This window comes from Lonchura striata, chromosome 4 (assembly GCF_050655825.1).
Source record: "Lonchura striata isolate lonStrDom1 chromosome 4, ASM5065582v1, whole genome shotgun sequence".
Lineage (NCBI taxonomy): Eukaryota > Metazoa > Chordata > Aves > Passeriformes > Estrildidae > Lonchura > Lonchura striata.
This window is the reverse complement of record NC_140706.1, coordinates 3,005,219-3,032,927: the sequence shown is the minus strand read 5'-3', so window position 1 is coordinate 3,032,927 and position 27,709 is coordinate 3,005,219. Positions and strand designations below refer to the sequence as shown.

The 27,709-nt window shown below is 56.0% G+C and overlaps 4 protein-coding genes across 10 annotated transcripts in view; 3 read left to right on the top strand and 1 right to left on the bottom strand.

Moving 5' to 3' along the window:
- The window catches only part of PTPRA (protein tyrosine phosphatase receptor type A), a 119,739-nt gene extending 104,300 nt beyond the window's left edge, over positions 1–15,439 (top strand). For all 6 annotated transcript variants that reach the window (XM_085577464.1, XM_077782690.2, XM_077782689.2 and 3 more), the window contains 17 exons: positions 202–275; positions 2,032–2,168; positions 3,980–4,070; positions 4,551–4,627; positions 5,505–5,541; positions 6,665–6,762; positions 6,883–7,002; positions 7,941–8,107; positions 8,851–8,986; positions 9,739–9,888; positions 9,994–10,087; positions 11,098–11,174; positions 12,485–12,619; positions 12,833–12,958; positions 13,297–13,448; positions 14,269–14,404; positions 15,088–15,439. In XM_085577464.1, the coding sequence (XP_085433590.1) occupies positions 202–275; positions 2,032–2,168; positions 3,980–4,070; positions 4,551–4,627; positions 5,505–5,541; positions 6,665–6,762; positions 6,883–7,002; positions 7,941–8,107; positions 8,851–8,986; positions 9,739–9,888; positions 9,994–10,087; positions 11,098–11,174; positions 12,485–12,619; positions 12,833–12,958; positions 13,297–13,448; positions 14,269–14,404; positions 15,088–15,162 (1,882 nt within the window). In that variant the 3' untranslated portion in view covers positions 15,163–15,439. The remainder of the gene's footprint in view (positions 1–201; positions 276–2,031; positions 2,169–3,979; positions 4,071–4,550; positions 4,628–5,504; positions 5,542–6,664; positions 6,763–6,882; positions 7,003–7,940; positions 8,108–8,850; positions 8,987–9,738; positions 9,889–9,993; positions 10,088–11,097; positions 11,175–12,484; positions 12,620–12,832; positions 12,959–13,296; positions 13,449–14,268; positions 14,405–15,087) is intronic.
- Positions 15,440–15,588: 149 nt separating this feature from the next.
- LOC146767488 (progonadoliberin-2) lies at positions 15,589–21,391 on the top strand. 2 transcript variants are annotated; one of them, XM_085577468.1, is made up of 4 exons: positions 15,589–17,849; positions 18,741–18,888; positions 19,761–19,826; positions 20,672–21,391. In XM_085577468.1, exons 2-4 carry the CDS (start codon positions 18,751–18,753, stop codon positions 20,690–20,692), a joined length of 225 nt encoding a protein of 74 aa, XP_085433594.1. In that variant the 5' UTR covers positions 15,589–17,849; positions 18,741–18,750; the 3' UTR covers positions 20,693–21,391. The 2 variants fall into 2 exon arrangements, with proteins under 2 accessions (XP_085433594.1, XP_085433593.1); XM_085577467.1 differs by lacking the exon at positions 15,589–17,849 and having other exon boundaries at positions 17,860–18,888.
- Positions 21,392–21,531: 140 nt separating this feature from the next.
- Positions 21,532–24,982, top strand: MRPS26 (mitochondrial ribosomal protein S26). The gene is made up of 4 exons (XM_021535773.3): positions 21,532–21,790; positions 22,863–23,000; positions 24,001–24,124; positions 24,357–24,982. Exons 1-4 carry the CDS (start codon positions 21,540–21,542, stop codon positions 24,486–24,488), a joined length of 645 nt encoding a protein of 214 aa, XP_021391448.3. The 5' UTR covers positions 21,532–21,539; the 3' UTR covers positions 24,489–24,982.
- A 344-nt stretch (positions 24,983–25,326) lies between these two features.
- LOC110473283 (neurophysin 1) lies at positions 25,327–26,754 on the bottom strand. Its single transcript, XM_021535654.3, has 3 exons — positions 26,595–26,754; positions 26,313–26,514; positions 25,327–25,489 (listed from the first exon to the last, which is right to left on the bottom strand). The coding sequence occupies exons 1-3, from the start codon at positions 26,712–26,714 to the stop codon at positions 25,440–25,442; spliced, it is 372 nt and encodes a 123-aa protein (XP_021391329.1). The 5' UTR covers positions 26,715–26,754; the 3' UTR covers positions 25,327–25,439.
- Between the last annotated feature and the right edge of the window lie 955 nt (positions 26,755–27,709).

The window sequence follows — 27,709 nt, the reverse complement described above, 5'->3', positions numbered from 1 at the left end:
TTTTTTCTGCTGTTAGATCAAAGTAAAAAATCGGTAAAATCTGAACCAATAACTTTCTTTTGGAGAATTTCAGAATATTGCTCACTTTTAGTGTCCTACTCCTTTTGTCAATATTCATTGTTACTTAGGTCTTATCTAGGAGGGAAACTGGGTTTCCTGGTGGATATTTACTGACTTTTCCACCCCAATTCTCCCTGGCAGGTTCAAGAAATACAAGCAGGCAGGGAGCCACTCCAACTCCTTCCGTCTGTCCAACGGCCGCACGGACGACACAGGTGAGTCCACCTGGTCTCTCCCACCTCCTATGTTTGTAGGCAGATATTTTTTTAATTCCTGTTGTGTTGCTGTTTTTGTTATTTCCTGACCTCCTTTGTTCCATGTTTTCCATGGTTTTGGCAGACTTTCGTAGAATGAAGGTTTATTTCCCAGCTTTCATTCCACAGTGTTTGCCCTCAAGGGGTTGATATTAAAATGGGTGATCACTTCCAAAATCACTGCTCACATTCCTCTTGATTTTACACAGTGTTTCTTTGACTCAAATGAGAACCTTTTTTGAAAAAAAAAAACCACATCTCTGGGGAATAATTAAACATTCTTCTGCTCTTTCAGATTAGGATGGTCTCTGATTAAAACTCAGATCTTCAAACTAATTCTGGACACCAAACTAAGATTTCCAGGAGAATACAGGGAATACACCTATTTTCATTATAAAAACATTTTTGTACCTCCTAAACATGCAATTTTAAAGCTTTGTGTAATGTCTGAATTCTTCTGCCCCTGAGCTGTGAGCCAGAGCTGACATGGTGGGGTCTGAAGTTGGGCATCTCCATCCATGTGTAGGCACTGATTAAGATCTGAAGAGACCTCTTAAACTCAGTTCAGATGCTTTTTCAGCACTGCTTCCACATAAACCAAACACCTTCTGAGAAGCACTAACTGGAATTCATCACCTTTTTGATTTTATGTTGGCTGCTGAGGCCTTCCCTGCCGTCTTACATCGCTGTAAACGGAGGTGTGAAGTTCATAAACGCTCAGCTGTGTTGGTGTAACCCTCCCATGGCCTTTCTGGGCTCTGCTGAGCAGCACAAGCAGCAGCTCAGCCTTTGCTGTGCCCTCCTGGGAAGTGTTTCACAGTGGTGGTGCCTGACTTTCCATGGGAGAGAGGGAGAAGCTGGAATTCTGAGCCAGGTGGTCTCCGACCCCAGCATTGACTTGGTCCTCAGTGCCCTGTCCTGCCTCTGGGAGAGTGTAGATCAGAGTGTTAACCATTGTAGGATCACTGATTTTTTGGGATTGGAAAAGTCCTTTAAGATCATTCAATCCAGCCATTCCCCCAGCCCTGCCAAGGCCACCACTGACCCATGTCCACAAGGGCCACATCCACACAGCTTTTAAATCCCTCTAGGGATGGGGATTCCAACACTGCCCTGGGCAGCTGTGCTTGGGCTGAACAACCCCTTTCCATGAAGAAATTTTGACAAATATCCAACCTGAGCCTCCCCTGGCCCAGCCTGAGGCTGTTTCCTCTCCTCCTGTCCCTGTTCCCTGGAGCAGAGCCCGACCCCCCGGCTGTCCCCTCCTGTCAGGAGCTGTGCAGAGCCACAAGGTCCCTCCTGAGCCTCCTTTTCTCCAGGCTGAGCCCCTTCCCAGCTCCCTCAGCCTCTCCTGGTGCTCCAGCCCCTTCCCCATGTCCATTCCCTTCTCTGGACACCCTCAAAATCTTGTTGTGAGAGGCCCAGAAGTTTCCCCAGGACTGGAGATGCTGCCCCAGCAATGCCAGCACAGGGCACAGGCACTGCCCTGGCCCTGCTGCCACAATCCAGGTGCCACCTTGCTCAGAGCAGCCTGCTCTGGTGGAAGCTGTGGGAGCAAGAAGCTCTTTAAGCTCCCCTCCAACCCGAACCGTTCTGCGCACAAAAACAGGACACATGGGGACAAAACAGCGACACGTGGGGTCCCCGTGCTTCCCCTGGCGCTGCTGGCCACGGGGGACAGCTGGTGGCCCCTGTGACCCCCCGGGTGTCATTGCAGAGCCCCAGAGTATGCCCCTGCTCGCCCGCTCCCCCAGCACCAACCGCAAGTACCCCCCGCTGCCCGTGGACAAGCTGGAGGAGGAGATCAACCGGCGCATGGCCGACGACAACAAGCTCTTCCGGGAGGAGTTCAACGTGAGTGCCTCTGCTGCTGCCCCCAAATCCCACAGGCTGCCCTCAGCGTGGGGTTTAGGATCTGCTTTTTGGGGGGTTTCTTACGGAAGGGTTGATTCTGTCCTTGGAGTCTCTGATAAGCCGTCCGCCCCCGTGCTCGCTCAGTTTCTAGCAAGCATCTCTTCAGAGTTAGGTTTTGCTGGGTCTTGGGGTCATCCAGAGCTCACCTGCTTGCTGGTTGCTTCCCAAGCTCTGCCTCCCCACCTCCCAGTCTTCATGGTCTTAAATCCACAAACAAACAAAAAAAAAAAAAGCTTGGACAGAGAAACAGCAATGAGCCCATCTTCTTTCAGCGAGCTGCTGACCCTGAAACACAATGGTGACAGAGTATGGGACAAAGGCTGGCCTTCAGCTGTGAGGAGTTCAGGTATTGGGCTTGTCCCACAAGCCCACAGCATTTCTTCAGGGATGGCTGCAACCTCTTCTGGACATTGCTGAGCTTTGCAGCTTGTGACAACGGGTCTGTTTTGCCTTGTGAATATACAAAAATAGAATAGAATATGGAATGGAATGGAATAGAGTGGAATGGAATAGAGTGGAATAGAATAGAATAGAATAGAATAGAATAGAATAGAATAGAATAGAATAGAATAGAATAGAATAGAATAGAATAGAATAGAATAGAATTAGAATAGATTCATTAAGGTTGGAAAAGCCCTTTTAAGATTATTGAGTCCAACCATTAACCCAGCACTGCCAATACCACCACTAAACCATGTCCCCAAGTGCCACATCTACACTTTTTTTTTTTAACACTTTCAAGGATGGTGACTCTGCCACTGCCCTAGGCAGCCTGTGCTGGGGCTGGACAACTCTTTCTGTGAAAATATTTTCCTAAATATCCAATCTGAACCTCCCCTGGCCCAGCCTGAGGCTGTTCCCTCTCCTCCTGTCCCTGTTCCCTGGAGCAGAGCCCGACCCCCCGGCTGTCCCCTCCTGTCAGGAGCTGTGCAGAGCCACAAGGTCCCTCCTGAACCTCCTTTTCTCCAGGCTGAGCCCCTTCCCAGCTCCCTCAGCTGCTCCTCATCAGACCTGTGCTCCCAGCCCAGGTCCAAGCCCTGATAGGAGAAGATTAAAAAAAAGCCACTCTGCTTCGTCCAGCTGCTACAAAATTTGATCCCTTTGCTGGCCATGCTGTGATGAAACCAAATAGGTGCAATGAATGCCCAGGGAGGGAGATTTTTAGGGTTATAAATACCTGATTGCCCTGGACACTTCCTGCCATCCTGTCAGCTGGAGGAAGGGATGGTGGATACCTCCAGAACATTCTTTGCTGTCCAAAGAGGATGTGGAATAACAGTGATCCACTGGGAAACCCAGGGACAGTGTCCCCTGTCACCCCACCAAAGACCCCCTGGGGCTGCTCCTGCCATCACTGGGTGGGCTGGGGAGGTGGGGGCTTAATCAGGTCACAATTAGCAGCGCTGTTAATGAGGGAATCTCACAGGAGGCTCCGTGGACAGGAATCAGGAATGAGCTCCTTGGTGCTGCCGGGTGGGTTCGGAGCTGGAGGCTTTGCTGCCACCTCGTGTCCATGGAGCAAGAGATTCCAGATCCTTTTCCTCATCTTTCCAAGGCGATTGCCTCTCTCTGGTCCAGCCCAGCTATTTAAATGGTCACTTTGAGAGTTGCTGCTGGGGTGGAGGTGAGGGGTGTGGGTGGTGGGGACACGTCCAGAGGGACAGGATGCTCAGTGGTGGCATTGTCCAGCACATTGTTCCTGCTGTGCCATGAAAACATCATGGAAAACCCTTTTTCTGCTGCCATTTCAGGCTCTCCCAGCGTGTCCCATACAGGCCACGTGTGAAGCTGCTTCCAAGGAGGAGAACAAGGAGAAGAACAGATATGTGAACATTTTGCCCTGTACGTGTCAGAGCTGGTTAGACGGGGGGGAAACACTCAGGGACTCCTGCTAGCACTCCCCATTCCTGGTTTTGGGATGGGCAAGGGCACAGATGAGGGCATTTCACCTCCCAGGTGGGTGGCTGTGTCTGCTTTAGCTTTGGATACCTGTGAGGAGAAGGTCCATGGAGCCCTCAGCGGCCAGGAGGCCGTGCAGAGTGAAAGGTTTGGGAAATGCCAGAAGGGACAACTCTTGCCTGGGGGCACTGGGCAGTGGGATGCTTGGAGTGTCCTCAGATATGCACTGTGTAGAAAAAAAACTACCTTGGACAAGATCTAGGGCCTCTCTGGGTTTAAACAAGAGGAATTTGGGGGCATAAAGGTGTTTTTGCAGCAGAGCCAGGAGGGTGGGCTCCACTCCAGCTCCTGGATTCTCACTATGCCAGGTACCAGCAGAGTGGAGGGGGTTGTCTTTAATGCAGAGTTTTAATTTCCCTCCAGATGATCATTCCAGGGTTCACCTGACTCCTGTGGAAGGGGTCCCCGACTCCGACTACATCAACGCCTCCTTCATTAATGTGAGTTTTGCGACATGAAGGGGAAATCCCTGCCAGGAGCAAAGCCAGGCAGGCTGCTTTGGAGAGTGCTGGGGAACCATTCCTGCTGGAGCTGGGCATTTCTGAGCAACAAACAGCTGAAGAATCACACAATCTTTGAGGCTGGACAAGCCCTCTAAGACCCACAAGTCCCCCAGCACTGCCAGGCCACCACTAAGCCATGTCCCCAAGTGCCACATCCACACAGTTTTAAATCCTTGGAAGAGTGTGGCCAGTTGGTCATCAGTGCTTCCCAGCTTGCAGGGCTGGATGTGGGAAGGGGATGGAGAAGAAATGAAGGAATCCAGCTGAAATGGGAGCAGCATTTCCCTGCTCTGCCCCTGGGAGGAGATGGGTCCTTTGTGGCTGTCACCGTGTGGCTCCAATCAGCTGGAAGGATCATGTGAGAGATGCAGGCACATCAAGCAAAGCAAGACTCAAAAGAGCTTTTTCCTTCCCTCCCCAGTAAATCAAATACACAAAATCAATCCCTGTGAGTTCTACAGCCCCTCTTCCAAGGATCAGTGCTGATTTCCACGTGATGCTCTGGATGCAGGGTCAGTGGAAGGGCTGTCAGGTACCACTTCATCAGTGCCTCGTGCCAGCAAGTGGGGTCATTCCTGCTTTATGTGAGCATGGGGAGTGTTCCTGTGGGAAAACAGCCCTTTGCACAAGGATTTTCAATTATTTCAGCCCATCTTTGAGCTGATTTCTCCCCTCAGAGGCAGCAGCCCCTTGTCTGCACAAGGGAGAATGAGCAGCAGAGCAGATGCCAGCTCTGTTCCTGAAGTAAATGCATCTCATTACTTTTATGTTAGAGAAACATTAATTTATCTTCCTTTTTCTTCTTTTCTTGTAGGGGTACCAAGAGAAAAACAAGTTCATTGCTGCACAAGGTAAGTTTTTGACTATTCCCATTGCTCTTTTTGGGGCAGCTGGGCTGGGTCCCTCTGCTCAGTGGAGCTGTGCCCTCTGCCTACAGCACAGCACCTTGCAGGGCTCCCCTGGTTAAAAGGAGGCCTGGCTGCTTCACAGATTGTTCCCAAAATTATTTTCCCAGTCAAAGAGCAGTGCTGGATGTCTTGGTGGGCAGAGAGAAGTCCTACCTGTGCAATCCCATTGCTGGAGGGGGTTCTGACCTCTGGAAATTCTTCCAGGGAGCTGCTTAATTAAATTCCCCAAATCACAGAATCATGGAATGGTTTGGGCTGGAAAAGACCTCAAAGCTCATCTCATTCCACCCCACTGCCATGGACAGGGACACCTCCCACTATCCCATATTGCTCCAAGCTCCCTTGAACTCTCCCAGGGATGGGATGGAGAGAAATGTCCTTATGATCTTCAGAAGTCCAAACACATCTCTAAAACCAAACTTCCCACTCACAGGGTGGGGATTGTGTCAGCAACAGGATGTTACCTGCCCATGGGAGTGTTTTGTATTTCCTCTCAGCTTTTGCCAGTGGGTCGGGGCATTCCTGGCAGGTTTCCCTGGCTCTGGCTGGAGCAGGAGGCTGGATCAGGTCTGTCAGCACTTCCAGGCTCAGGTTAAGCTTTGGCTCTGCTGTTCTCTTGGCTCACCCTGAGCCTCAGGCTTGGCAAGGGAGTGTAGGCTGAGTTAGCTTTGTGTCTGGCAGGCAGCAGGGAACTATTCCTGTGCCACACTGAAATGGGATCCCATGGCTGAAACCCAAAATCCCAGGGCAGGACTTCTGCAGACTTTGGGACAGCCACGATTTCCCTGGGTGACCTTGGGCAACTCCATGCTGTGTTTGTCTGGTTTCCCCATCTTGAGCTAAATATGGGATTCCTGACCATGAAACAAGTCCAGAAATTCCAGCTATTGTGTGATGGGATTATTCCTTGGATCAGGCATGCCCAGACACCACAGCAACCTCCTGTGACCTGTTGGCAAAAAATGTGTTGGATCATCCGTGACGTGCGACCTCACACGCTGGGTTTCGGCCCCAAATTGTGAGAGGTTGATCCCAAAGAGGACTTTTTGTTTTACCTTCCCCTCAGGACCAAAGGAAGAAACAGTGAATGATTTCTGGAGGATGATTTGGGAGCAAAACACAGCGACAATTGTCATGGTGACCAACCTGAAGGAGAGGAAAGAGGTGTGTTCTGGAAGATTTTGGGTTTGGGGCTCATCCTGTGTTTATGGGTGTGTCCTGGAGCCATCCCCAGCCTTGTGAGGGTGTCCAGAACTCACCTGCCCCTCTTTTCTCCCCCCACAGTGTAAATGTGCTCAGTACTGGCCAGATCAGGGCTGCTGGACCTACGGGAACATCCGAGTCTCCGTGGAGGACGTGACCGTGCTGGTGGATTACACCGTGCGCAAGTTCTGCATCCAGCAGGTGCCAGGGATCACCTCCCCCATCCCTTCCTGCCCCATCCCAGCCCTCCCTTCTCCACACTGGGCATCCCAAAGGTGTTGGCTCAAGTCCTCCAAAGCTCTGTGAGAGCAAAGTTGGGATGAAATGACCCCCAGCACCCATTTTTAACCAGAGTTTTTAAGAATTTATTCCTCCCAAGAGCCTGTTCCCAGTGGTACCAGCGTGGCTGTGCTGAGAGCAGGGAAGCTGAGGGATGCCAAGGCTGAAATTCCATCCTGCAGTACTCCAGCACTTGCTGTTAGCAGTGTTGGTCCCTGCTCTCACCCACAGACACTTAATGCCTGAAAATAATCAGATTTATCCCCTCAGCTGAGACAAAATCCAGCGCTGTATGTGTTGGGTTTGATTGCTTTCCCATCTGTCACCACATTTCCTTGTCCTCCAAGGAGACTCTGGGTGTTTTAGTCACTCTGTTTGTTTTCCTGCCTCTCTCAGAGGCAGGCAGGGATGAGTTGGTGCCTGAAAACCTGTCTGGATTTTGAGGGGGATTCTCCTGAGCTTCATCCTTCACTCCAATGGCCTGGATGTGTTTGTTTTCCTCCCCTGCCTTTAATCCGAGGATGATCTGGCCAGAGTGGGAAAGGATGGAGCAGGAGCTTCTGTTTGGGCTTGCTGAGGATGAAATATGGCAGCTGCTGCCAGGCTGGATGCCACAGGCAGGGACAAGCTGGCATCTCATAGCCCTCGGATGTGGGATGTGGTGCTGGGTGGTTAAAATGTCACATTTTCAGAGACTGATTTGTCCCAGAGCCTGAGCCCATGCCCTTTCAGCTGTGGATGCTGCTTCTAAAGCCATCCAGCCCCATCTCAGGTCTGCAGCTCCGTCTCTCTCTTCATTTTGAGGGAAGAAGGGAAACCTGAGTATTTCTCCTTAACCTGAGTCCTCCTTTCCCCTGCAGGTGGGAGATGTCACAAACAAGAAGCCTCAGCGCCTGGTGACCCAGTTCCACTTCACCAGCTGGCCCGACTTCGGGGTGCCCTTCACCCCCATCGGGATGCTGAAATTCCTGAAGAAGGTGAAGACCTGCAACCCCCAGTATGCAGGAGCCATAGTGGTGCACTGCAGGTGAGTCCTGCTCACAGCCAACCTCTGGGTCACCTGGAAAGCATCTCCTATTTAAAAGGATTTTTTTTTCTTTTTCATTAGCTTTGTTTGACTTTCCTGTGTTAAACGGGGATGTTCCTCATGGGGACATGCAAAAAGAAATAATTAATTGAAGGAAGTTCTTGGAATCAGTGATGTTAGGGTGTTACAGCCCATCTGGAGGGGTCATTTGGGTTGGCTGCATGCTGAGTGAGCCAAGGTGAGCTCTGGTGGCTCTCCCTTGGCTCTCCACTGCCCTGGCATGAGAAGATAACATCCCTCTTTGGGAGAAGGCAGTACTGAGCTGCCAGATTGCCTGGAGCAAGGGCCAAGGAGATTGGCCCCACCTGGAGTGGTTTCAGACACAGCAGCAGCACTGGGGGACCCACAGGGGCTTCCACATTGCAATGAGGAGAAGCCCCACGATAAAGGCAGAGATGGTCACATTTGCACCATCCCAAGTTCATTTTTCTTGCCTTCTTGGGAAGCAGCTGATTCCAAGAGCTTTGTCTTCCCTTCATGTGTGCTGGTCATGAAGACAATCCAATCCAACCCCCTGCCTTGGGCAGGGACACCTCCCACTACCCCGGGCTGCTCCAAGCCCTGTCCAACCTGGGATCGGGCGCTTCCAGGAATCCAGGGGCAGCCACAGCTTCTCTGGGAAACATCCCACCCTCCTAGGGCAGAATTCCTTCCCAGATCTGCCCTGACCCCTTGTCCCGCAGCGCCGGGGTGGGACGCACGGGCACTTTCATCGTCATCGACGCCATGCTGGACATGATGCACACGGAGAGGAAGGTGGACGTGTACGGCTTCGTCAGCCGCATCCGCGCCCAGCGCTGCCAGATGGTACAGACAGATGTGAGTGTGCTGCTGCCCTGCCCCTGGCCATGCCTTTCCTTCACCCACTCAAAGCCCCTGGGAGGGTTGAGTGGCATCCCTCCTTTGTTTTTGGGTGATGCGGCATCAAGTGAGTCCTTCACGGGGTCCTGCTCTTTTGAATGCACTTTGTAGAATCATTAAATCGTTTAGGTTGGGAAGGATCCTTAAAATAGAGTCCAACCATTCCCTCAGCACTGCCAAGGCCAGCACTGACCCATGTCCCCAAGTGCCACATCCACACGGCTTTAAAACCCCCCCAGAGATGGGGACTCCACCACAACCCTGGGCAATTTCTTCTTTCCATGAAGAAATTTATCCAGTATCCCACCTGACCCTCCCCTGGCACCACTTGAGGCCATTCCCTCTCATCCTGCCCCCTGGATGCCCCCTCGTGTCAGGGAATCTTGCGGAGCCAGAAGATTCCCTGAGCCTCCTTTTCTCAAGGTTTGGAGAACATTTTATGTCACATCTGCTTTGCTTGGTGTGTTAAATAAACAAACAGTCCCCATGTGGTAGCAGAAAGGTTGTCACTCACTTTTCTGGGGTTTCAGAGGGTGGGCAGAGAGGTGGTGGGTTTGTACTCAGCATGTGCTCACTGGGCATGGAACATGGCAGAATAAAAGCAAAGTAGCTTTTATGGTTAGAGGGGGAGGTGTAGTTCTGAGCAGCAAGACCAGTTTTAAAAAGGAAGATTTCAGAGAGAATCAGACTTCCTTTTACTCCTTCTGCAGATGCAGTATGTGTTCATATACCAAGCACTTCTGGAGCATTATCTCTACGGTGACACGGAGCTGGAGGTGACCTCCTTAGAGATCCACCTCCAGAAGATCTACAACAAAGTGCCAGGGACCAGCAGCAACGGGCTGGAAGAGGAGTTCAAGGTGAGCAGCGTGGCTGCTGTCCTGGAGGAGCTGCTGGGAGGGTGCAGGATCACCTGGCACTGGGTGGCTCTGAAACTCCCCTCTGCTTTGCTCCTTGCCCTGCAGAAGCTCACTTCAATCAAAATCCAGAATGACAAGATGAGAACGGGCAATTTGCCAGCCAACATGAAGAAGAACAGGGTGCTTCAGATAATTCCATGTAAGGCTCCTTTGGCTGAGTGTCTGGTGGGTGTGGGGACAGGAATTGGGCTGGAGAGATGGGACAAAAAGGGACCTTGTGGTGTTCAAGGAAAAGGGCAAAGTTCTGCCCCTGGGGAGGGACAAGCCCAGGCACCAGGCTGGAGTGGGGTCACCCAGCTGGGTGGAAAAGCAGCTTTCAGGAAAGGACCTGGGGGTCCTGACAGACTGCAGCCTGAGCCTGAGGCAGCCAAGTGCCTTTGTGACAAAAGGGACAGTGGTGGCCTGGGCTGTGTGAGACAGAACACTTCCAGCAGGTCCAGGGAGGGGATCCTGCCCCTCTGCTCAGCACTGCTGAGGCCACACCTGCAGCACTGGGTCCAGCTCTGCCTCCCCAGCACAAGAGGGACAAGGACAGACTGGGGAGAGCCCAGGGCGGGGGCTGGAGCATCTCTGCTCCCAGCAAGGGCTGGGAGAGCTGGGATGCTCAGCCTGGAGAGGAGAAGGCTCTGGGGGCCTCATCCCTGTCCATCAACACCTGCAGGGAGGGTGCAGAGAGCACAGAGCCAGGCTCTTGGCAGTGCTGGCCAGGGACAGGACAAGGGGCTGTGGGCACACACTGACCACAGGAGGGTCCCTCTGAACATCAGGGAGCACCTTTTGGCTCTGGGGGTCACCAGGTGCTGACACAGGTTGCCCAAGGCGGCTGTGGAGTCTCCGTGCCTGAAGATACTCAGATTTTCTCTGGACACAGATGGGCATCCAGCCCTGTAGACCCTCTCTGCTGGTTTCTGCTCTGCCTCAAGGGGAAGGGATCCAGTGCTGAGCAGGTCCTTTCCCTGGAGAGCTCAGCATCCCCTTCTTCTGCCCCAAACCAGGGCATGGCAGAGGGTGGAGCTGACTGTCCTTGTCCCAGCCAGGTGCACTGTGCTCCTCTTCCCTCATCTCTGTCTCCCACCTGGGGCTTGGTGACTCCTCAGCTAAAGATCATGCAGATTATCCCAAATCTCAGGTGATTTTGTTCTGTTCCAGATGAGTTCAACCGAGTAATCATTCCAGTGAAGAGAGGGGAAGAGAACACAGACTATGTGAACGCTTCCTTCATTGATGTGAGTCTTCTCCAATCTTCTTTCCATCTTCTCCCAGTGGAAACCACCTCGTGCTGCTTCCTTTGGGAAGGATTTATCCCAAACACTCCTTTCATGGGTTTTGTACAGCTGCCTCCACGTGACTTTGCCTTGTGTCACCAGCTGGTGCTGGTTTCTTTCTCCAAGAAACCCCCAGGTATATCCAGCTCCTTGTGGGAGAGGAGAGCCTGAGCAGAGCCTCCAAATCCTGGGCTCACTTCTGCCCCTCTGGGCTCTGCTGATGGCTGTGGAGAAAGGATCCACATATCCGTGGGAATAACACAGCACTGGCCATTTGGTCAGAAAACATCCCCCAGATTCGATCAGGGAGCAAGACAAGATCCCAAAACCTTGGAGAGGAGCCAGGTCAATCCCATTACACCTGTCTGGGTGGCAGCAGGAGGAGGGGCAGGGAGGTTAAGTGCTGTCCTCACTCCGAGGGGGAGATAAGTGATTGAACATCCTCCTCTCCTGAGCAATCCTGTTGACTCCAGGGAGACATCTCGGATGAGTATTGATCTCCACACAGTGATGCCAGTGCTGGCCAAGTCACAGCCCCTGTTCTTTTCCAGCCCAATTCCTGATTTCATCTCCTAATGACACAAGGCTTTTTTTTTTCTTTTTTTTTTCCCCAAAAAAGGCAATCGCTGGGTTTGCCCACTAAAACCAGTTTATTCCCAGTTCTAACATCCTTAATTAATTGCTCCCTGAAATCTCCTTTGCTGAGTCCCTGCTGTGGCTGCAGGAGCAGCCAGGAGCAGCTGCCTTGTTGTGCATCCAGATCAGAAAGCGCCCGTGGCACGTAAGCAATTTGGGCTGAGGATTCAATTTCCTGCCTCTGCTGAACTTTGCTTAAATGACAAACTCCAAATGACGAAGCATCTGCAGTCACAGTCTGCAGGGAGGGCACAGGGGAGTCTGAGGGGTTTGGAAACAAAAACTCTTTGTGGCTGTGCAAGAGCCAGAGTCATCCAGCCTTCCTGCTGGTTTTCACAGATCACAAAATGGTCTGGGCTGGAAGGGACCTTAAAGATCATCTAGTGCCATTTAGTTTTGCTTGCTTCTTCCAAAAATCCCCAATAAAAATCGTAGCTGGAGTATTGGAGCTAAGGCAAAGCTCTGCTCCAGCACTCAGAGCTTGCAATATTGCTTAGGTGTGCTGGAAACCCAAATGGAGAAAGCCAGGTGTGTGTAGGGGAGATAATCCTCCCAAAATTGAACTGAGCTGGGTAGACCAGCTGTGTCCAAGGGATTCCTCCTGCTGGTCCACTGACCCTGTTCCCAAATTCCAGGGTTATCGCCAGAAGGATTCCTACATCGCCAGCCAAGGGCCTCTGCAGCACACGATAGAGGACTTCTGGAGGATGATCTGGGAGTGGAAATCCTGCTCCATAGTGATGCTGACAGAGCTGGAGGAGAGGGGCCAGGTAAGCTCCTGGGATCAGGGAGACAAATAAATGAATTTACAGCAGGAGTTTGGAATGGGATGACCCTTAAAGTCCCTTCCAGCCCAAACCTGTCTGTGATTCTGGGAGTTTGTGCAGTCTCTGGGATCCCACCCTGGTGTTGGGCAGCTGCCAGGAGATTGTTCTATCCAAACCCACCTCCTCACCCTGTGGCCTCCTGTGATGCTTCCTCAGGAGAAGTGTGCCCAGTACTGGCCGTCCGACGGCTCCGTGTCCTACGGAGACATCACGGTGGAGCTGAAGAAGGAGGAGGAGTGTGAGAGCTACACAGTGCGGGACCTGCTGGTGACCAACACCAGGGTAAGAGCCTGGCTGCACCCCTGGCTGCTCCTCTTTCACTGCCATGAGCCCCTGCTGGTGTTCCCTCAGCTCCTGCTGGTGTTCCCTCAGCTCCATGAGCTCCCCATTGTCCCAAAGGGTTTTTATCCCTGCATCCCTGTCCTGCTGCTCGTTCCTCGACCGTCCCCTCTGCTGTCCTCACCACCACCAAGCCTCCCTCCTGCTCCCCATTCCCCACTCCTTGCCCTGGGAATGCCACTCCTCCACAAGCAGCTTTCCTGCAGGGCTTGTCAGCCCGTGGGTTCCTTGGTACAGATCTCTCAGCAGCTGCCTGACCTCGAGCTGTGCCCTCCCCGCAGGAAAACAAGAGCCGACAGATCCGGCAGTTCCACTTCCACGGCTGGCCAGAGGTTGGGATCCCCGGGGATGGGAAGGGGATGATCAACATCATTGCAGCGGTGCAGAAGCAGCAGCAGCAGTCTGGCAACCACCCCATCACTGTGCACTGCAGGTAAAGCCTGCCTGGGGCAGCTGGGCCACCCCTGCCAGGGGATCTGCTCCACCAGGAGCTTGGGAGATGGTCAGGATCCCAAACTGGATAAACTGGGAGAGGCTGGGGCAGGGCTGGCTCCTCCCGTTCTCCAGCTCTTCCCACGTGGGGATTGTCCTGTGGGCAAAGGCAGCAGGGGTTTTCCCTCAACCCTCCTGTCAGAATCCGTGGTATTAATGATCCCGAGATTGTAGAAAGTCTCTGTCTTCCTGCCCCACTGCCAAAGCAGAAGCCATAATTGGTCTGTGCTGGTTTCCAGGTTGTTTATTCTGTTTATCTCTCACATGTTCTGCTGCCCTGCCCAGCTCTGTCCTGCAGGGCAGCGTGTGGGGCTCTGCCCTCAGTGGGATGTGACAAACATTAAATACCAGAAACTCCCTGGGCTGCATTTACAAGAACGTGCCAATATCTGTCACCTATGTTGGACAGTGTGTCCCCAGCCTGAACCAACAGAAAAATGCCAACACCACAGTGAGACATGGAGGGCATGAAGAAGGAGAAAAAGGACAAGGCACACCCAATTTCCTCCATCTTGTCCCCTTTGGACCCCTAATCTAGAATCCTAAAATTTTACTTTTGCACCCGTGCCACACTTAATTATTACTGATATCAAACACTCAGAGCTGGTAATTGATCCTGTAAGATTGAAAACTCTTTTCCATGGACAGAGATCACAGACAGTGTCTCTGGGGCTCTGTCCAGGGGGTTCCTGACCCCTGCCAGAGTCCCAGGGCAGCCAGAGGGAAGCCCTGGATTCCCACCCCCTGGTTTCTCTTTCCAGTGCTGGAGCAGGAAGAACAGGCACCTTCTGTGCACTGAGCACTGTCCTGGAGAGGGTGAAGGCAGAGGCGATCCTCGATGTCTTTCAGACTGTCAAGAGTTTAAGACTACAGAGGCCACACATGGTGCAGACACTGGTAGGTGCCTCCTGCCCCACCAGATCCTCAGCAAGAATGTGCTGGGGGCTCAGTGTTGAGCAACAACCTCTTTGGTTCAAGGTTTTTGCTCTCCATGAAAGAGGGAGTGAGGGAAGATGTGGGTTCATCATCCCTGGAAGTGCCCAAGGCCAGGTTGGATGGGGCTTGGAACCATCTGGGACAGTGGAAGGTGTCCCTGCCTGTGGCAGGGGGTTGGAACAAGGTCATCCTTAAGGTTCCTTCCAACCCAAACCATTCTAGGATCCATGATCCATGAAGGTGGGCCGGGAGCTGTCTCCCCTTCCTCTTGTTACGGCGTCAAGTGCCCTCTAAGCACTGACAGAAGATGTAGGAACCTCCTTGGAGATCTCCTCAGCCACAGTCCATACATTAATGGGCTGAAACACCTGGAAAAGTGTCCTGGGGTGGCTGTGGAACCCTGCACATTGGTAGGGATGGAGCAGGTGGGGCTGGGTGAGGTTTTAGAAGAAGAATCTTTAGGGATCCGAGCAGAACCTCAGAGAGCAGAGGAGAAGTCAGAGTTTCTTTTGCCGTGAGTACCCCAGCAGGGGTCTGGGGGTCACAGGGAGGTGGGACCTGCTCTGGACACCTGAGCAAGCACGAGGTGCTGTCTCAGGTGTGGATTTTCCTGCTGTGACACCATTCTCTCCCAAATCCCACAGGAACAGTACGAATTCTGCTACAAGGTGGTGCAGGAATACATCGACGCCTTCTCAGACTACGCCAACTTCAAGTGAAGAGAAAAAACAGGAACAAAAAAAAAAATCCACACCCACCCTCCCCGAAACAAATGACAGAAGAGTTGCCTTCTTTAATATTTTGTAATATTCTGTTTGTTAATATACCCCCCCAAAAAAAAAAACCTATGTGTATATATCTTAACTGTTTTAGAGGTTGGTACCATAAGCTTCATATTAGCTGGAGATTTTATATGTAGCAAAGTGTTAGTGCAGATACTGTTGGCTCCTTTTTTTCCAATGTTTTATTGGGGAATTAAATAGCGTGATGTTTGGATTAATATTGTCATACCATCTCTCTTCTGGAGAGTTGATACAGGCTGTTATTTTGTTTGTAAATCTTTTTTTTTTTTTTTTTTTCTTGAGGGAGTAAAGCTTTTTAAAAAAAAAAAAAAAAATGAAAGAAAGATATCCTGGATCTCATCTGAAAACCCAAACCCACCCCACCACAACCCCCCCACCAGCACAAGCTTTTCCAAACCTGCAGGGAAATGGTTTCACATTTTTCTGCTGGTCAGCTCTTAAAAAAAAATAAGGAGAAAAAAAAAAAAAAAAACAACCTCATTCTGTGTGTGTGTTTATATATAAATACCCTCATTTTTGTACCAAAAGCTAAAAACTTTCCTCTCTCAGGGTCAGGCCACCATGTACTGCTGGTTTGGAAACTGTAATTCCCACACAGCAGCACCCAAATGTTGGGATTTCAACCCCAAAAAAAGAAAACCCCAGGAAAACAAAAGGATTTTTGCTCCCAGAAGGAAATGTCTGTGTGTTTGGAGCTGGATTTTAGAGCAGGGATGGGGGGTGGCCCTGAGCTGAGGGGGATCACAGTGGCCATCCCTGGCACCCCTGCTGCTGCTCTGTGCAGGTGAGCTCCATCCCCAGCTCCTGGAGGCATTGTCAGATGATTTTTTGATTTTTTCCTGGCATCCTGAGAGATCACACCATGAGGGAATGGTTTAGGGAAGAAGGGATCTCATGGAATATCCAATCCCACCCCCTGCCATGGCAGGGACACCTTCCACCATCCCAGGTGGCTCCAAGCCCTGTCCAGCCTGGCCTTGGGCACTTCCAGGGATCCAGGGGCAGCCACAGCTCCTCTGGGAAATCAAATCCACCCTCACAGGGAAGGATTTCTCCCAAATCCCTACTCCAGGCCTGCTCTCTTTCAAGAAGAACCCAAAGAGTCAAGAAATATCCTGAGGACCAGGGGTGCAGCGCTTGTATATTAGGGAAAAAAAGCAGGTTAATATGGTTGATTTTATTATTTTCTTCCTTACGAAGCAGTGCCTGAGGAAACACCTTGTTCCTCCTGCAGTCAGGGCCACCATGCCCAGGTTAATGGGGGGAGCTCCATCCCCACTGCAGGCACTGGGAGAACTGGTTTGGAGCAGAGGCTTCACCCCAAGGGTTTCTCTGCACTCCAGTGATGGGCAGCACAGGGTGGGTGGCAGGGCCCAGGAATATTGACAGGGATGTCCTGAGCTCAGGATATGGGGTTGAAATCTGGGAAATTCTGGGTAAAAGCAGCCCATGAGTCAGAGCATCCAAGTTTTTTCAGCTTTTTCCATCCAGGCAGGGTTCACAGGGGGATTCAGTGGAGGCACACAGGCACGGGGACACCCTCAGCCACCCACAACACCCCCAAAAGTTGCTTTAATGCTGCCATCATCCCCACACCAACATCACCCCATTGCTAATAAATTCCAGCTCCTAAATTTTGGAGGCTTTGGGGCAAGGCTGTCAGTCACACTCAGAAATAAATGTGGTGACCCCAAAGCAATGGGGACCCTCCTCGAACAGGGGGGCTCCACTGAGGAACACACACCACCCCAACAAGTCCCTCCATCCCACTGCCCAATGGGTGCTCCCTGCTCCCTGGGGCTGTTAATGAGATTTTTCCCCTTTTTTTTCCATCATTCCCAGGATCTCAGAAGGCTTTGGGAAATTTTGGGGTGCCAGGAGCTGCCTTGAGCTTTTGCCACAGCATCTGCCACGGCCCCATCCTGCATCCAACTGCAAATATCAGAGAGATGAGCAGCTGCTGGAGATACTCCAGGGCCAGATCCTGCTTAAATCCCCTTCCCAAGCTCTGCCACATCCCTTGAGCTGGGAGCTTTGGGCTCCATGGCCATTGCCAGCATCCAGCCCCAGTTTGGGGGTGACAAATTTGAACCGAGGAAATGAGGGCTGGGGTGGGGTAGGGAAACTGAGGCACGGGGAATTTGCTCCTCTCCTTTCAGCAAGAGCATCCCTGGAGCTGCACAGGGACAATGTGGATCCATCCCTTTCCCAGCTGCCAGGAAATTGGGAATGAGCCCGTTCTGGGGGGTCCCCAGCCCTGGGTGACAGAGGGGTCAGCGGGGCTGAGACCCCAAAAAGGCGTCTCAGGGCAGTGCCGGGGGGATTTGGGGGGAAGGAGGCTCCGGACGCTGGCACGGGGAGGCCGACGCCGTCTGCGAGGTCACGGTCCCCCGTGGGAGCGGTGGCCAGGCCGACGTCACTGTCACCGAACCCTTCAAATAGCGGAGCCTGCCCGGCTGGACACTGCCACCACCGGCACTGCCACCACCAGCACTGCCACCACCGGCACTGCCACCACCGGCACCACCGGCACCACCAGCACTGCCACCACCGGCACCGCCACCACCGGCACCGCCACCACCGGCACCACCGGCACCGCCCAGGTGAGGCTGGGCCCGGGGTGGGGGGTGGGGGGTCCTTCTTGCCCCTAATCAAACCCCATGCTGGATCCAAACCCCAGCAGCACCCCGGGGTGTTGAGCCTCTCCAGCTTCTCCAGCCCCAAAGGCACCCAGAGGTGCTCATCCCCTCTGGATCTGCATCCCAAACCCACCCCAAAGTGATGCTGGGTCATCCCTCCTGTGTCTCCATCCCAAACTCACCCCAGCATCACCCAGGGGTGCTCAACCCTTCTGGATCCCCACCCCAGCACTACCCAGGGGTCTTTATCCCCTCTGGATCTGCATCCCAAACTCACCTCTGCACTACCCAGGAGTGCTCATCCCCTCTGGATCTCCATCCTAAACCCATCCCAGCACCACCCAGGGGTGCTCATCCCCCCTGGATCTGCATCCCAAACCCACCCCAAAGTGATGCTGGGTCATCCCTCCTGTGTCTCCATCCCAAACTCACCCCAGCATCACCCAGGGGTGCTCATCCCTTCTGGATCCCCACCCCAGCACTACCCAGGGGTCTTTATCCCCTCTGGATCTGCATCCCAAACTCACCCCAGCATCACCCAGGGGTGCTCATCCTCCCTGGATCTGCATCCCAAACCCACCCCAGCACCATTCAGGGGTGCTCATCCCCTCTGGATCTCCATCCTAAATCCACTCCAAAGTGATGCTGGGTCATCCCCTCTGGATCTGCATCCCAAACCCACCCCAGCACCACCCAGGGGTGCTCATCCTCCCTGGATCTCCATTCCAAACCCACCCCAGCACCACCCAGGTGTGCTCACCCCCTCCGGATCTCCATCTCTCCACTCAACCCCTGAGGTTCTGCTGGACCCAAACCACCTCAGGCAGCACCCAGGGGTGCTCAACCCTCCCGCAGCCCCCCGGCCATGGCACCCCGCGGGTCGCTGCTGCTGCTGGCGCTGCTGCTGCTGAGCTGCGCCCTGCCCCGCGCCCGCGGCCAGCACTGGTCCCACGGCTGGTACCCGGGGGGCAAGCGGGACCTGCGGACCCCCGCCAACCTCCAGGTAGGGTGTCCCCCGCGGGTCACCCCCTCCAGGTCATCCCCTTCCCTCCCGGGGTCATTCCCCGCCCCGGTTTTGTCCCCCTGCCCAGGGTTTGTGTCCCCCCCCTGCCCCCGGGGTTCTAATTGCTCTGGATTATTCCCGCCCCAAATGATCCCCCCTGGTTTATAAACCCCTCCCTCGATTATCTCCGTGCCAAGATTTTGGGTTTATCCCTGCCCCAGGTTAAACTCCACTCAGGGTTTATCACCCGCACGAGCTATAATCCCAAATTATCCCCCTCCCTGAATTATCCGTATTTATCACCCCACGAGCTATAATCCCCCCAAATTATCCCCCTCCCTGAATTATGCGAATTTATCACCCCCACGAGCTATAATCCCAAATTATCACCTTCTCTGGATTACCCAAATTTATCACCCCCAGCGGCTATAGCCCCCCAAATTATCCCGCTCCCTGAATTATGCGAATTTATCACCCCCAGGGGCTATAATCCCAAATTATCACCCTCCCTGAATTATGTGGATTTATCACCCCCAGGGGTTATAATCCCAAATTATCACCCTCCCTGAATTATCCGGATTTATCACCCCCACGGGCTATAAACCCCCCAGATTATCCCCTCCCTAAATTATCCAAATATTTCACCCCACGAGCTATAATCCCCCTAAATTATCCCCCTCCCTGAATTATCCTTCCCCCCAGCTGATCCCCTTTTCCCGTGGTTATTTTCCCCACCGATTTCCCTTCCTCCCCCAAACCCCCGCAGTTTATCCACCCTGAAATTCCCCCCACCCGCGGGGTGATTCCCTGCCCCCCGCCCCATCCCGGGGCTTTTTGCTTTTTTTCCCAGTTTTTCCCCCCTTCTCCCGCAGGTCCCGTCCCCTCTCGGGCGCTGCCGTCCCCTCCCGTGTCCCCTCCGGCGGGAGGAGCCGCTGCCGGTGAGCGGGAACGGGGCTGGGGGTCCCGGGGGGGTCCCGGGAGAGGGACTGAGCGATCCCGGGGGTCCCGGGGAGGGAGGGGTCCCGGGAACGGGACGGAGCGATCCCGGGGGTCCCGGGAATGGGACGGAGCGATCCCGGGGGTCCCGGGAACGGGACTGACCGATCCCGGGGGTCCCGGGAATGGGACTGACCCATCCCGGGGGTCTCGGGAGAGGGGCTGACCCATCCCGGGGGTCCCGGGGAGCGGGACTGACCGATCCCGGGGTTCCCGGGAATGGGACTGACCCATCCCGGGGGTCTCGGGAGAAGGACTGACCGATCCCGGGGGTCCCGGGAATGGGACTGACCCATCCCGGGGGTCTCGGGAGAGGGGCTGACCGATCCCGGGGGTCCCGGGGAGCGGGGCTGACCGATCCCGGGGTTCCCGGGGAGCGGGACTGACCGATCCCGGGGTTCCCGGGAATGGGACTGACCCATCCCGGGGGTCTCGGGAGAGGGGCTGACCGATCCCGGGGGTCCCGGGAATGGGACTGACCCATCCCGGGGGTCTCGGGAATGGGACTGACCCATCCCGGGGGTCTCGGGAGAGGGGCTGACCGATCCCGGGGGTCCCGGGGAGCGGGACTGACCGATCCCGGGGTTCCCGGGAATAGGACTGACCGATCCCGGGGGTCTCGGGAGAGGGGCTGACCGATCCCGGGGTTCCCGGGAATGGGACTGACCCATCCCGGGGGTCCCGGGGAACGGGACTGACCGATCCCGGGGTTCCCGGGAATGGGACTGACCCATCCCGGGGGTCTCGGGAGAGGGGCTGACCCATCCCCCCCGCCCCTCTCCCGCAGCCGCCCGCTCTGCGCCCCTGACCGGAGCCGCCGATCCCCGCGGGAGCGAGCCGGGACCCCCCCGCGGGGAATAAAGGGGCTGGGGGGGATCTGTGCGCACTGCTGGTGATGGAGGGGGGGCTCGCGTGGGGCTGCGTGGGCTGCGGGAGGGGTGGCATGTGTGCCACGGGGACAGGGGTGTCACACGGGGAATCGGTGCGGCGGGTGGGGCCGGTGTCCCCAGAGGGATGCCGTGGCCCGTGGGGGGTGTCGCGTTCCTTGGGGTCCAGGGGCCGGGAATTCGTGTCCCCGGGTGTCCGGTTTTGGGGGGTCGTGTCCCACGGGTGTCCCTGTCCCGTGTAGAGTGCCCCTTGCCCCACATGTGTCCCACGGGTGTTCCTGTCCCGTATAGGGTGTCCCTGTCCCCGCCGGTGTCAGTGTCCCTGGCTGTTTCTGTCGCTTCCCCACGGGTGTCCCTGTCCCTTCCCCACGGGTGTCCGTGTCCCCTGGCTGTCCCTGTCCATGCCCCAAAAGTGTCCGTATCCCCTGGCTGTCCCTCTCCCTGTCCCTGCCCCATGAGTGTCCGTGTCCCCTGGCTGTCCCTGTCCCTGACCCACGGGTGTCCGTGTCCCCTGGCTGTCCTTGTCCCTGCCCCGCGAGTCTCCATGTCCCCTGGCTGTCACTGTCCCTGCCCCACGGGTGTCCGTGTCCCCTGGCTGTCCCTGTCCCTGCCCCACGAGTGTTCGTGTCCCCTGGCTGTCCCTGTCCCACGGGTGTCCGTGTCCATCTCCGCGCCCCGCTCCCCTCCCGGACTCCATTTCCCATCACGCCCCGCTGCCCCGCGGCGCGGGTGTGACGTCACGCCGCGCCGTGCCTCCCCCGCGCCGCCATGCTGCGGGCGCTGAGGCGCTGCCGCCCGGGGCCCGTCCCGCTCCCGGGGCCCGTCCCGGGGCTCGTCCCGGGGCTCTGCCCCGCCTGGGCCCCGCGGGCGGTGCCTGCGCGGGGCCGCAAGACCCGGTACGATCCCCCCGCCAAGTCCAAGGCGGGCCGGGTGAAGCTGCCGCCGCCCGTGGACCCCGAGGAGCTGCTGGTGGTGCTGGAGCGGTACCGGCAGCACCGGCTGGTGCTCAGCGCCCTCCGGTACCGGCACGGCACGGGGGTGTGGGGCCGGGCTGGGCTGGGGGACGCGGAGCTTGTGTGGGGCAGGGGAAGGTCGGACACGGCTTGGGCTGGGGGGTTGTGGGGCTAAGAGGGCTGGGGATGGTTGTGGGGCTGGGGAGGGCTGGGGGTGGTTGTGGGGCTGAGAGGGCTGGGGGTGGTTGTGGGGCTGGGGAGGGCTGGGGGTGGTTGTGGGGCTGAGAGGGCTGGGGGTGGTTGTGGGGCTGGGGAGGGCTGGGGGTGGTTGTGGGGCTGAGAGGGCTGGGGGTGGTTGTGGGGCTGGGGAGGGTTGTGGGGCTGAGGAGGGTTGTGATGGCTGGGGCTGCTGGGGTGGCTGTGGGGGCTAAGAGGGCTGGGGTAGTTATGGGACTGAGGAGGGTTTGGGGTGGTTGTGGGGCTGGGGGGGGCTGGGGTGGCTGGGTAAGGGACTGGCTGTGGGGCAGAGGGACAGCAGTGGGGCTGTGAGGCTGCCGTGGGGCAGGGGAAGGTCGGGGGCGGCTCTGGGTGTGGGGTTGGAGGCTGAATGAAGCGCTGGGGGGCTGGGGTGGAACAGGAGAGGGCTGTGGGACTGGCTGTGGGGCAGGGAAGTGTCGGGGCTGTGGCCGTTTGGGGCCGCTGTGAGGGGCAGGGCTGGGGTCTGGGGCAGTTTGTAACACGAGCAGGTGGGTCTGGGGTGCTGGGGGGGAAAGGGGATGGGGTTTGGACTGGGGAGGGGCAGGGGAGAGTGAGGGTGCTGGGGCTGGGAGCACTGTGGGGCAGAGCAGGGTCAGGGTGGTGGCACTGGGAGCACTGTGGGGCAGGGTGCTGGGGCTGGGAGCACTGTGGGGCAGGGTGCTGGGGCTGGCTCTGCTGTGGGGCTGGCTGTGCTGTGGGGCTGGGTGCTGGGGCTGGCTCTGCTGTGGGGCTGGCTGTGCTGTGGGGCTGGGTGCTGGGGCTGGCTCTGCTGTGGGGCTGGGTGCTGGGGCTGGCTCTGCTGTGCTGTGGGGCAGCCTGGGGAGAAGCCGCTGTGCTCGCAGCCCGGGCGGGAGCTCAGTGCCCTCCCCTGCTCCTGCAGGGCGGAGTTCAGGGCCGAGGTGCTGCAGAGGAAGCGGGAGGAGCGCCTGGCTGCCCAGGGCTCCGCGGAGGAGCTGGAGGAGCACCGGCGGCTGATGGCCTGGAACGAGGAGGAGAACGCCCGGCAGAGGGCCCGCAGGTCAGCGCGGGGGCACCGCCCTGCCCGGCTTTGCCTTCTGCTCAGGCAGGGCCGAGCCCGCTTAGAGCCTGGCCTGGTATTTACAGAAAGTTTGGGCAGGGTCATTCCCGGATTAGGAACTGGCTCATGGCCAGGCCCGTGGGGAATGGTCACACCCAGCCACCAGAGGTGTCCCCAGGGATCGGGGCCCAGCCCTGTTTGATGTCTTTGCTGATGAGCCCACCATGAGCAGATGTGGAGATGAACCGAGCTGGGTGTGAGTGTGGCTCTGCTGCAGGGCAGCAGGGACCTGGCCAGGCTGGATCCAGGGGCTGAGCCCAAGGAGATGAGGGTTGAGACCAAACGTGGGGTCCTGCACAGCAACCCCTGCAGAGCTTCAGGCTGGGGACAGAGAGGCTGGAGAGCAGCCAGGCAGAAAGGGACCTGCAGGGACTGACGGGCAGCAGGCTGGACACCAGCCAGCCGTGTGCTCAGAAGGTCAGTGGCTCCTGGCCTGAATCAGGAATGGTGTGGCCAGCAGGACCAGGGAAGGGATTCTTCCACTGTGCTCAGCACTGGTGAGGCCACACCTCGAGTGCTGTGTCCAGTTCTGGGCCCCCCAATTTAGGAAGGACTTAGAGATGCTGGAATGTGTCCAGGGAAAGGCAGCAAAGCTGGGGAAGGGTCTGGAACCAGGACAAGCAGGGGGGGCTCGGCCTGGGCAAAAGGAGGCTCAAGGGAGACCTTGTCACTCTCCACAAGTCCTGACAGGAGGGTGCAGCCAGCATGGGTCAGGATCTGCTTCCTGGCAGCGTGGGAGCAGAGGACAAGAGGATACAGCCTTTGCCACCCTAATTGATTCTGGGAAATCCTGACATTTTAAAGAAATCTGCCTGTGCAGCTGTTGTGTTCCTGCACCTTTTGCTGCTGAGGGCCAAGTCAGGGTGCTCTGGGCAGCCTCCTGCTCTCCTGGGGATGGATGTGTCACCTCATCCATCAGATTTTCCTTTCTGTCTGGCAGAGAGGAGAGACTCAGGAAAGAAGAGGAGGAGCAGAAGAGGAGGAAGTTAGAGATTGCGGAGAAACAGGCCAGGAAAATGGAGGCTTTCGTGGAGGAGAAGGAGAAGGAGGTTCTCCAGCTGCAGGTAAGAGCAGCTGGTGCCTCCTGGGAAGCAGGCTGCCAGAATTCCCTGCCAGGGAGCCATGTGGAAACCGTGGGCTTGTTTTCCACAGATTTTTCAGCTGCCAGCTGGGAACACAAGCATCGGCACCTTGCAGGGGGTGTTGACAGCGTGTGGATGGGAGAGAGCTTGAGCCAGAGCTCTGGGAACGGGCTGGGATAATCCTGAGGGGGATAATCCTTGTCCTTTACTTCAGGAGGAAGCCAAAAACTTCATCACCCCTGAGAACCTGGAGGCACGGATCGAGGAGTGCCTGGACAACCCACGGAACTACAACTTCGCCATCGACAAGGATGGGCGGATCGTCAAGCGCACGGTGCTGTCATAGCAGCCCTGGCATGGGGCTCCCGGCCTGGCTTGTGTCCAGAGCCCCCCAAAAAACACAAATCTTTCCTCTGAATGTGTAAACTGGCCACGGAAGTGCTGGAGAAGGGCCACGGGTCTGGCTGTGCTGCCTCCAAAGGGTTAATGCCTGCGGGAAAGGGGGTGAGGGGAAACTTGGAGGCTCCAGCAGCCTGGCTCAGCCCTGTTGCTGTGCCTGTGATCCCACCTCCCACGTGTTTGGATCCCTCCTGCCTTCACACGCAGCATGTGGGGAGGAGCAGGAGCGGTCCCAAGGCACAGCCTGGCTCTGAGCTCCTCACTGTCAGCTCCTCTGGATGCTTCCAAAGGCAAACAAGGGCTGAAAGAATTTGTAGGAAACACTGACCTTCCCTTTTTATGTTGTTGGGGGGAGGAGTTAATTGTAATCCTGATTTGACGCTTTAAACCCTCCTTTCCGCATCCCTTGGTGTGGCTGAATAAGAAAATGTGTTTGAATGATCCAGGATTTCTGGTGTCTCCTTATTCCTCCCTTCAAGTTTAATTTATTCATCACCTGATACTGAAGGTGTAGATAAAATTGTAAAGACAACTGGGTTGTTGGGGTCTTGCAGGCTGTCAGCTTTGTGCTAAAACTTCTGGTTTTGGGCTGCTCAGTGTTGAGCCTGGAGTTTGCTGTGGTTCAGCCATGGTCTGTAGGTCCCTCTCCCTCCTTTCCTCCCTCCCTCATTTAATTGACCTGAAACCCTCACTTTTTACCTCCACTTTCCCCTAAAAGTGTCTTCTTCTCCCGAGCCTGCACCTCAACCAGGCAAGCACACAAAACCCACAGATTTCTGTCCGGGTTGTTTTTCTGTCCAAGTTTTATTTCTAATTAACTCATCACTTCAGTCTGAGTCACAGCCCGGGGCTGGGACAGCGATGGAAGCGGGATCCTGCGGATTCTCTCCGGGGTGGGCTACACAAACAGCATCTCCTGGTCACAGGATGAGTCAGTGCCACAGCCCTCTGAGGGGAGAGAGGGGGAAGTGTGGTGTGAAACCAGACAGCACCCCAGGGACCCCCCCAAAATGGGCCTCAGAGATCCCTGAAACAGGCCCCAGGGACTCTCTGAACCAGCTCCCAGGGAACCCCCAAAACAGCCCCCAGGAACACCCAAAAGAGCTCCCAGGGATCCCTGAAACAGCTCCCAGAGATCCCTGAACTAGCCCACAGGGAACCCCCAAAATAACCTCCAGAGATCCCTAAAACAGCCCCCAGGGACGCCCAAAACAGCTCCCAGAGATCCCTGAAACAGTCCCCAGGGACCCTCTGAACCAGCTCCCAGGGAACCCCCAAAACAGTCCCCAGGGACCCCCAAAACCACTGCCCCCAGAAATCCCCCAAACATTCAGAGACCCCCTGAAACAGCCCCCAGAGACCTCCCCCCAGCACTGGGGTTTAATGAGCTTGTGCTCACTCCATTCTCTGGATGCTTCCCAGGATTTATAGCAGCATCTCTGGTAGTTTAATTTAAGGAGGAGGGTGGGATTTTGAGAATAACGGAGAACAGGAGGGAATGTGGCTCCTGCACTTGCTCAGCCCCCAAAATCTGTTTGCTATCCGCTTCCCTCTGCTCCAAACCCTCCTGTTCTCCCAGGATCCCTTCCCTGGGGTCTGCATAGCTCACGGAGCGTGGTCTGGCTGTCGGGGCGATGGATGGACACACGGATGGGACGGAGCCAATCCCTTGGGCATCCTCCCCTCTCCCGCTGTTCTCAGAACCCTGAATTCCCCCCGGGCTCTGCGAGGGCTCCGCGGCAGGAACCCCGGGATGCCGTGCCGCCCTCACCGGTGCTGCAGCAGATGCCGGGAGCGGCGCAGCTCCCTCCGGAGCCGCAGGCTTTGCGTCCCGACTCGCAGGGGGTGGGCAGGAAGTTTTCCTCCTGGCAGCGCAGCGTGTCCGACGTGCCGATGTAGCAGCCCAGCTCCTCCCCGCAGCAGATGTTGGGCCCGAAGCAGCGCCCCTTGTTGCGGGGACCGCAGGGCAGGCACTGCTCGGGGAGCAGAGGGGGAGAAGGTTGGGAGAAGGGAAGGCTGGGGTCGGGAATGCTCCGAGCCCCCCAGGACCTACCTTCCTGATGTCCATGTCCAGCACGGCGCGTTTGCCCCCGATGGGGCAGTTCTGGATGTAGCAGGCGGAGGAGAGAGCCAGGAGCCCCAGGAGGCAGAGAGCCAGGGCCTTGCAGGACATGGCGGGACAGGGGGAGATTTTTGGCTGCTCATCCCAAGCACTGGCCCTGTATTTATAGTCCTGGCTCCTACTTAGGGATTCTGGCACCGGCGTCACCCGTGTTCCTTAAAAACCACAAGGAATTGCTTCCCACAGCGGAGGGCTCGGCTAATAGCCGGAGGTCGAGGACGTGAGGTCAAGGACAAGGTGTTGGTTTCCTCCTCCGTGATGAGTCCGGTGGCAGGAACGTGTGGAGGTTGTGGATGGAGCTGGATGAACGCGTGGAGGTTGTGGATGGAGTCTGTGTCCTCTTCTGGCAGCCACTTTGGGCTGCTGAGCTGTCGTGTGTCCCGTTGGGAACCCCTCTGGCATGGAGATGAAGGGATGTGTCAACCCCAGGAGTGGGGTGAGAAGGGTGTGTTCTTCCCTTGGCTTCAAGTCTCTTCGGGTTGGAGAAAGCAATCCCATATCCTCTGGGATCACCCATGGGGTTTGGGGTGGGGAATGTCCTTGTTGGCCCTCCCCACCCATCCATGCCTGGCCTTTGGGGGATGCTCAGCACTGGGCTATTCCTCTCTGGGATAACAGTGCTACCCAGCACTGGGCTATTCCTCTCTGGGATAACAGTGCCACCCAGCCCATCCCCACTCACATTCATCCAACAGCTCCAAAGCCACCTGGGAGCACCCAACCTCCTGAGCAAAGGCCCGAAATCCCAGATTTCCCCACTGCTTCTCCTTGGAGCTGCAGGCAGGGATTCAGTGTGGTGTCCTGAGCCACATCCCCAGCAGCCAAAGCCCTCCCCTCCTCCTCCCTGAGAAGCAGCGCTGAGGATGAGGCCGAAGGCTGACGCAACCACCCAAGGTCCTGCTCACTTCGCCCCTTGCCTTCCTTATCCCAATTAGGAGCTTCCCAGCTTGAATAAATTTCCCTGCTGGGGACAAAACTTGACGTCCACTGAGATCATTACCCTGCACTGGCTTAATTGGGAATTAGGCAGCCCAGAGCCGGACAGC

Coding starts and splice junctions, on each gene's coding strand:
- MRPS26 (XM_021535773.3), top strand. CDS start 21,540: ATGCTGCGGGCGCTGAGGCGCTGCCGCCCGGGGCCCGTCCCGCTCCCG. Junction 21,791..22,862: donor CTGGTGCTCAGCGCCCTCCG/GTACCGGCACGG, acceptor CTGCTCCTGCAG/GGCGGAGTTCAGGGCCGAGG. Junction 24,125..24,356: donor AGGAGGTTCTCCAGCTGCAG/GTAAGAGCAGCT, acceptor CCTTTACTTCAG/GAGGAAGCCAAAAACTTCAT.
- LOC146767488 (XM_085577468.1), top strand. CDS start 18,751: ATGGCACCCCGCGGGTCGCTGCTGCTGCTGGCGCTGCTGCTGCTGAGC. Junction 18,889..19,760: donor GGACCCCCGCCAACCTCCAG/GTAGGGTGTCCC, acceptor CTTCTCCCGCAG/GTCCCGTCCCCTCTCGGGCG. Junction 19,827..20,671: donor GGCGGGAGGAGCCGCTGCCG/GTGAGCGGGAAC, acceptor CCTCTCCCGCAG/CCGCCCGCTCTGCGCCCCTG.
- LOC110473283 (XM_021535654.3), bottom strand. CDS start 26,714: ATGTCCTGCAAGGCCCTGGCTCTCTGCCTCCTGGGGCTCCTGGCTCTC. Junction 26,515..26,594: donor TGGACATGGACATCAGGAAG/GTAGGTCCTGGG, acceptor CTCCCCGAGCAG/TGCCTGCCCTGCGGTCCCCG. Junction 25,490..26,312: donor CGGCATCTGCTGCAGCACCG/GTGAGGGCGGCA, acceptor CTCTCCCCTCAG/AGGGCTGTGGCACTGACTCA.